At 49.7% G+C, this 8,619-nt stretch overlaps 1 protein-coding gene across 2 annotated transcripts in view; it reads left to right on the top strand.

Moving 5' to 3' along the window:
- galt (galactose-1-phosphate uridylyltransferase) overlaps positions 1–8,016 on the top strand; it is a 186,654-nt gene extending 178,638 nt beyond the window's left edge. For both annotated transcript variants that reach the window (XM_064977214.1, XM_064977213.1), the window contains one exon: positions 7,238–8,016. In XM_064977214.1, the coding sequence (XP_064833286.1) occupies positions 7,238–7,372 (135 nt within the window). In that variant the 3' untranslated portion in view covers positions 7,373–8,016. The remainder of the gene's footprint in view (positions 1–7,237) is intronic.
- Positions 8,017–8,619: the final 603 nt, after the last annotated feature.

The raw sequence follows: 8,619 nt of genomic DNA, 5'->3' as shown, positions 1-8,619 counted from the left end.
TAACTCTGATAGACTCCTCCATCGGCATTATGATCTTCTTGCTCCTGGTCATTAAACATTTACAGGGTTGTTCCAATCCTCTGGTGTCCTTTTCAGGTCTCACACCTTGCTGCTATGGTGGCATACTGTTATTTCAACCAAAATATATGGGATTTTATCAAGTGTGGATTTGTTCTTAAATTCTTTGTGGGTCTGTGTAATCTGAGGGAAATACGTGTCTCTAATATGTCTCTCTCATGTAGTCTGTAATAGTCAACTATGGATATTTTGGGGTGGTATGCGAATGGGTGGGTCTAGGGTTTCTGGCAGGATGTTGTTGATGTTTGCCATGACCAACCTTTGCAAGCACTAATGACTACCAACGTGAGTTCTACGGGGCAGTAATCATTTAGACAGGTTATTTAGACAGTTAACCTGTCTAAATGATTACTGCCCGTAGAACTCACGTTGGTAGTCATTAAGTGCTTTGAAAGGTTGGTCATGGCAAACATCAACAACATCCTGCCAGAAACCTAGACCCACTCCAAATCGCATACCACTCCAAAATAGCCACAGATGACGCTGACATACAGTATGTAGTTCACTACTCTACAACCCTGGGTTAGCTTGGAATGCAGAAGACATACAGTATGTAGTTCACTACTCTACAACCCTGGGTTAGCTTGGAATGCAGCAGACATACAGTATGTAGTTCACTACTCTACAACCCTGGGTTAGCTTGGAATGCAGCAGACATACAGTATGTAGTTCACTACTCTACAACCCTGGGTTAGCTTGGAATGTAGCAGACAGTATGTAGTTCATACTCTAGTATGTAGTTATGTAGTTCACTACTCTACAACCCTGGGTTAGCTTGGAATGTAGCAGACATACAGTATGTACTGTTCTGGGTTAGCTTGGAATGTAGCAGACATACAGTATGTACTGTAGTTCACTACTCTACAACCCTGGGTTAGCTTGGAATGTAGCAGACATACAGTATGTAGTTCACTACTCTACAACCCTGGGTTAGCTTGGAATGCAGCAGACATACAGTATGTACTGTTTCACTACTCTACAACCCTGGGTTAGCTTGGAATGTAGCAGACATACAGTATGTAGTTCACTACTCTACAACCCTGGGTTAGCTTGGAATGCAGCAGACATACAGTATGTACTGTAGTTCACTACTCTACAACCCTGGGTTAGCTTGGAATGCAGCAGACATACAGTATGTACTGTAGTTCACTACTCTACAATCCTGGGTTAGCTTGGAATGTAGCAGACATACAGTATGTAGTTCACTACTCTACAACCCTGGGTTAGCTTGGAATGCAGCAGACACGCTATTCACACTATAAAAGGTTTAGTAAATGCTTCTGCTACTATTGGCAGTAATACAGTCTCTTCTGGGTTGTCAGAATGAGGCCCACCCTGTCATGAAACATTGGAGGGATTCCCTTGTTGAATGTTTCCCACGTGACCGTCGCTGATGACATAATGTACTGTGGCGTACAGCAGGTCAGCCACCAGGGGAGACTCATCAAGGCCTGATGACAGACGGAGTATACATCACGAGGCGATGGCTCCATCTGCTGGACGTGCCAGGTCTCGACGGCTCTCCGCCCAGTACTAATTGAGGCTGATGGGGGAGTTTGTGAGTAATCAAGGGCTGATTGCTCACCAGCTGTCTAAGCCCCATAAAGCTGCCAGAAGGGCAACACACAGGAGAGGACTGTGGAAATTAAGGTGACTTCCGTGTAGTTGGAGACGGTGCCGGGGGCTAAGACGAGGAGTACAGCAAGACCCGGAGCCCAGATGACGGTATCCCGGAGAGGGTCTCATGGGGGAGAACTTTCCTTTTCTTTTGATTTATTATTTAATAAACACCCTTGAAACCGAGCTAATCATACTTTGTCCGTGTCTGATCTGTGTAAACGTCTTGACCCAACCCCCTGGTCTGCCACAAGTGGTGGAGAATGCGGGAAATCTGATAACGTGGTCAGATCAGGGTTGACGTTTACACAGCATCAGCATGGACGAGCTGATAGCTCAGTTCGTCCGGGCCCAACAGGCACAACATGCAGTTTAGGAATGAACGCTGGAGGAACAGCGACTACAAAATGTCCGCCTCGTTGAGGAAATCAGAAAGCTGCAAGGAGGAGCGTCTCCTGAATCCCATCCCAACCAGTTTTTAATCAAGCTAACGGAAGACGATGACGTCGAAACCTACCTCTGTACGTTTGAAAGGACAGCACTATGGGAAGGATGGCCAAGGCCGAAGTGGGCCAGTCTGCTGGCCCCGTTCCTCTCGGGAATGCCCAAAAGGCGTATAGGGACCTGAACGACGAACAGGCGGCTAATTATGACGGACTCAAACGGGTGATACTCAGCCGCTACGGATACAGCCTGGCCCATCGGGCTCAATGGTACCACGACTGGAGGTTCGTAGCCGACGCATCCCCGAGCACAGATGAGCAACCTACTGTGCGTCACCAGGGCATGGCTCCTAACCGACGTATCCACCCTATCCATCCTCAACAGAGTGGTCCTGGATCGCTTCTTACGGGCGCTACCCTACGACATGAAGAAGGCAGCGAGTCTATGCTCGCCCCAGACCTTGGAGGGCCTCCTGGAAGCAGTGGAGACGCATCATAACACGCAGGCCCTGCTGAGTGGGAGCCGGGACGAGTCAGCGACTCGCCCAAGGGGACGGAAGGACAGCCCCACCGTGGTGTACCCCGAACCGACAGCCATCAGGGCAAAAGGACACCAAACCCGTGGAGAAACGGCTGGGGTAGGGCCGACCAGTCCCCGACAACCCCAGGTACATGGAGGTGTTTTGAGTGTGGCGCCCGGGGGCACATTCCCTGGAATGCCCCGGCTCAAGAGGAGGCAATACCATCAGCTAGCCCCGCCAGTGAGGTGGGTCACACTGTGAACTATGTCACCTCCTTTTGGGCGCACCCCGAATCAACTGCACCCATGGTCCATGGTTGGCGGACACAACACAGAAGCGCTATTGGACTCCGGAAGTATGGTTACGCTCGTAACCACGAGCCTGCTGAACCAGGAGACCGAAAGGGGTAGGGAGATGTCCATTTCCTGTGTTCATGGTGACACAAAGCGGTATCCAACTGTATGGACCACAATCGTGACGCCACAAGGGAGCTGCCAGATGACGGTGGGTGCAGTACCAGAGCTTCCGGTACCTCTCCTTAAGGAGTTGGAGACGGTGCCGGGGGCTAAGACGAGGGAGTACAGCAAGACCCGGAGCCCAGATGACGGTATCCCGGAGAGGGCCTCATGGGGGAGAACTATCCTTTTCTTTTGATTTATTATTTAATAAACACCCTTGAAACCGAGCTAATCATACTTTGTCCGTGTCTGATCTGTGTAAACGTCTTTACCCAACCCCCTGGTCTGCCATTACATTTACATTTACATTTAAGTCATTTAGCAGACGCTCTTATCCAGAGCGACTTACAAATTGGTGAATTCACCTTCTGACATCCAGTGGAACAGCCACTTTACAATAGTGCATCTACCACACCCAGGGGGGGGGTGAGAAGGATTACTTATCCTATCCTAGGTATTCCTTGAAGAGGTGGGGTTTCAGGTGTCTCCGGAAGGTGGTGATTGACTCCGCTGTCCTGGCGTCGTGAGGGAGTTTGTTCCACCATTGGGGGGCCAGAGCAGCGAACAGTTTTGACTGGGCTGAGCGGGAACTGTACTTCCTCAGTGGTAGGGAGGCGAGCAGGCCAGAGGTGGATGAACGCAGTGCCCTTGTTTGGGTGTAGGGCCTGATCAGAGCCTGGAGGTACTGCGGTGCCGTTCCCCTTACAGCTCCATAGGCAAGCACCATGGTCTTGTAGCGGATGCGAGCTTCAACTGGAAGCCAGTGGAGAGAGCGGAGGAGCGGGTGACGTGAGAGAACTTGGGAAGGTTGAACACCAGACGGGCTGCGGCGTTCTGGATGAGTTGTAGGGGTTTAATGGCACAGGCAGGGAGCCCAGCCAACAGCGAGTTGCAGTAATCCAGACGGGAGATGACAAGTGCCTGGATTAGGACCTGCGCCGCTTCCTGTGTGAGGCAGGGTCGTACTCTGCGGATGTTGTAGAGCATGAACCTACAGGAACGGGCCACCGCCATGATGATGGTTGAGAACGACAGGGTGTTGTCCAGGATCACGCCAAGGTTCTTAGCGCTCTGGGAGGAGGACACAATGGAGTTGTCAACCGTGATGGCGAGATCATGGAACGGGCAGTCCTTCCCTGGAGGAAGAGCAGCTCCGTCTTGCCGAGGTTCAGCTTGAGGTGGTGATCCGTCATCCACACTGATATGTCTGCCAGACATGCAGAGATGCGATTCGCCACCTGGTCATCAGAAGGGGGAAAGGAGAAGATTAATTGTGTGTCGTCTGCATAGCAATGATAGGAGAGACCATGTGAGGTTATGACAGAGCCAAGTGACTTGGTGTATAGCGAGAATAGGAGAGGGCCTAGAACAGAGCCCTGGGGGACACCAGTGGTGAGAGCGCGTGGCGAGGAGACAGATTCTCGCCACGCCACCTGGTAGGAGCGACCTGTCAGGTAGGACGCAATCCAAGCGTGGGCCGCGCCGGAGATGCCCAACTCGGAGAGGGTGGAGAGGAGGATCTGATGGTTCACAGTATCGAAGGCAGCCGATAGGTCTAGAAGGATGAGAGCAGAGGAGAGAGAGTTAGCTTTAGCAGTGCGGAGCGCCTCCGTGATACAGAGAAGAGCAGTCTCAGTTGAATGACTAGTCTTGAAACCTGACTGATTTGGATCAAGAAGGTCATTCTGAGAGAGATAGCGGGAGAGCTGGCCAAGGACGGCACGTTCAAGAGTTTTGGAGAGAAAAGAAAGAAGGGATACTGGTCTGTAGTTGTTGACATCGGAGGGATCGAGTGTAGGTTTTTTCAGAAGGGGTGCAACTCTCGCTCTCTTGAAGACGGAAGGGACGTAGCCAGCGGTCAGGGATGAGTTGATGAGCGAGGTGAGGTAAGGGAGAAGGTCTCCGGAAATGGTCTGGAGAAGAGAGGAGGGGATAGGGTCAAGCGGGCAGGTTGTTGGGCGGCCGGCCGTCACAAGAAGCGAGATTTCATCTGGAGAGAGAGGGGAGAAAGAGGTCAGAGCACAGGGTAGGGCAGTGTGAGCAGAACCAGCGGTGTCGTTTGACTTAGCAAACGAGGATCGGATGTCGTCGACCTTCTTTTCAAAATGGTTGACGAAGTCATCTGCAGAGAGGGAGGAGGGGGGAGGGGGAGGAGGATTCAGGAGGGAGGAGAAGGTGGCAAAGAGCTTCCTAGGGTTAGAGGCAGATGCTTGGAATTTAGAGTGGTAGAAAGTGGCTTTAGCAGCAGAGACAGAGGAGGAAAATGTAGAGAGGAGGAAGTGAAAGGATGCCAGGTCCGCAGGGAGGCGAGTTTTCCTCCATTTCCGCTCGGCTGCCCGGAGCTCTGTTCTGTGAGCTCGCAATGAGTCATCGAGCCACGGAGCGGGAGGGGAGGACCGAGCCGGCCTGGAGGATAGGGGACATAGAGAGTCAAAGGATGCAGAAAGGGAAGAGAGGAGGGTTGAGGAGGCAGAATCAGGAGATAGGTTGGAGAAGGTATGAGCAGAGGGAAGAGATGATAGGATGGAAGAGGAGAGAGTAGCGGGGGAGAGAGAGCGAAGGTTGGGACGGCGCGATACCATCCGAGTAGGGGCAGTGTGGGAAGTGTTGGATGAGAGCGAGAGGGAAAAGGATACAAGGTAGTGGTCGGAGACTTGGAGGGGATTTGCAATGAGGTTAGTGGAAGAACAGCATCTAGTAAAGATGAGGTCGAGCGTATTGCCTGCCTTGTGAGTAGGGGGGGAAGGTGAGAGGGTGAGGTCAAAAGAGGAGAGGAGTGGAAAGAAGGAGGCAGAGAGGAATGAGTCAAAGGTAGACGTGGGGAGGTTAAAGTCGCCCAGGACTGTGAGAGGTGAGCCGTCCTCAGGAAAGGAGCTTATCAAGGCATCAAGCTCATTGATGAACTCTCCGAGGGAACCTGGAGGGCGATAAATGATAAGGATGTTAAGCTTGAAAGGGCTGGTAACTGTGACAGCATGGAATTCAAAGGAGGCGATAGACAGATGGGTAAGGGGAGAGAGAGAGAATGACCACTTGGGAGAGATGAGGATCCCGGTGCCACCACCCCGCTGACCAGAAGCTCTCGGGTGTGCGAGAACACGTGGGCGGACGAAGAGAGAGCAGTAGGAGTAGCAGTGTTATCTGTGGTGATCCATGTTTCCGTCAGTGCCAAGAAGTCGAGGACTGGAGGGAGGCATAGGCTGAGATGAACTCTGCCTTGTTGGCCGCAGATCGGCAGTTCCAGAGGCTACCGGAGACCTGGAACTCCACGTGGGTCGTGCGCGCTGGGACCACCAGATTAGGGTGGCCGCGGCCACGCGGTGTGGAGCGTTTGTATGGTCTGTGCAGAGAGGAGAGAACAGGGATAGATAGACACATAGTTGACAGGCTACAGAAGAGGCTACGCTAATGCAAAGGAGATTGGAATGACAAGTGGACTACACGTCTCGAATGTTCAGAAAGTTAAGCTTACGTAGCAAGAATCTTATTGACTGAAATGATTGAAATGATACAGTACTGCTGGAGTAGGCTAGCTGGCAGTGGCTGCGTTGTTGACTTTGTAGGCTAGCTGGTAGTGGCTGCGATGTTGACACTACACTAATCAAGTCGTTCCGTCGAGTGTAATAGTTTCTACAGTGCTGCTATTCGGGGGCTAGCTGGCTAGCTAGCAGGTTGATTGCGTTACGTTACCTTAAAAGAACGACAATAGCTGGCTAGCTAACCTAGAAAATCGCTCTAGGCTACACAATTGTCTTAGATACAAAGACGGCTATGTAGCTAGCTAGCTACGTCAAACAAATCAAACCGTTGTACTGTAATAGTTTCTACAGTGCTGCTATTCGGGGGCTAGCTGGCTAGCTACGTTAAAAGAACGACAATAGCTGGCCAGCTAACCTAGAAAATCGCTCTAGACTACACAATTGTCTTAGATACAAAGACGGCTATGTAGCTGGCTAGCTACGATCAAACAAATCAAACCGTTGTACTGTAATGAAGTGAAATGAAAATGTGATACTACCTGTGGAGCGACGCGGCCACAGTACATTATGACCGTAGTTCATCTTCAACTGTCTCTGTTGTACTTTACTGTGACTCTACTCTCTGTGTGTTCCATCCTCAGGCTGCTGAACGACTGAGGAACCTTCCAGAAGAACACTACAAGACCATTGAGACGGCAGGAGAGATTGGTGGAGAGACACCTCTGGCCCTACCACGTCACACCTCTACCAAACCTCTGACCCTACCACACCTCTGACTCTACCACACCTCTGACTCTACCATACCTCTGACTACCACAACTCTGACCCTACCACACCTCTGATCCTGACCCTACCACACCTCTGACCCTACCACACCTCTGACCCTACCACACCTCTGACCCTACCACACCTCTGATCCTGACCCTACCACACCCCTGACCCTACCACCACTCTGACCCAACAACACCTCTGACCCTACCACCACTATGACCCTACCACACCTCTGATCCTACCACCACTATGACCCTACCACACCTCTGATCCTGACCCTACCACACCTCTGACTTTAACTCTGTCACAGGATCATCAACTAGACTCAGCAGCATACCGCCAGTTGGTGAACCCTGGTCTATCACATTGACATTAGATATTAAAGTATGAATAACAGGAAGTGCCTATCAAAACAGTTTTGATACAAATACTACTAGATCTCTTTTTGGGAAGAGAAATATATAACATTGCTGATGGTGCCTTCAGAAAGTTTTCACACCCCTTGAGTTTTTCCACATTTTGTTGTGCTTCAGCCTGAAGTAAAAATGTATTAGATTAAGATTTTATGTCACTGGCCTACACACAATACCCCATAATGTCAAATTGGAATAATGTTTGTAAATTGATAAAAATAAAAAGTTAAAATGTCTTGAGTCAATAAGTATTCAACCCCTTTGTAATTGAACCCTAAATAAGTTCAGGAGTAAACATTTGCTTAACAAGTCACATAAGTTGCATGTACTCACTGTGTGCAACAATAGTTTAACATGATGTTTGAACATGTTTGTACCCCACACATACAAGTATCTGTAAGGTCCCTCAATTGACTAGTGAATTTCAAGCACAGATTCAACCACAAAGACCAGGAAGGTTTTCCAATGCCTCACAAAGAAGGGCACCTATTGGTAGATGGCTAAAAAAAAGCAGACATTGAACAACCTTTGAGCACGTTGAAGTTATTAACTAAACTTTGGATGGAGTATCAATACACCCAGTCACTACAAAGATACAGGCATCCTTCCTAACTCAGTTGCCGAAGAGGAAGAAAACCACTCCGGTATTTCACCATGAGACCAATGTTGACTTTAAAATAGTTACAGAGATGAATGTGGTATGAGTATACTGAGAATGGATCAACAACATTAAAGTTAATCCATAATACTAACCTAATTTACAGACTGAAAAGAAGGGAGCAGAATAAACATATTCCAAAACAAGGCACTAAATTAAAACTGCAAAAAATGTGGCAGAG

The sequence above is a fragment of the Oncorhynchus masou genome, chromosome 11 (assembly GCF_036934945.1).
Source record: "Oncorhynchus masou masou isolate Uvic2021 chromosome 11, UVic_Omas_1.1, whole genome shotgun sequence".
Classification (NCBI taxonomy): domain Eukaryota; kingdom Metazoa; phylum Chordata; class Actinopteri; order Salmoniformes; family Salmonidae; genus Oncorhynchus; species Oncorhynchus masou.
The sequence above is the reverse complement of the archived record's forward strand: the minus strand, read 5'-3'. Positions and strand labels throughout refer to the sequence as shown.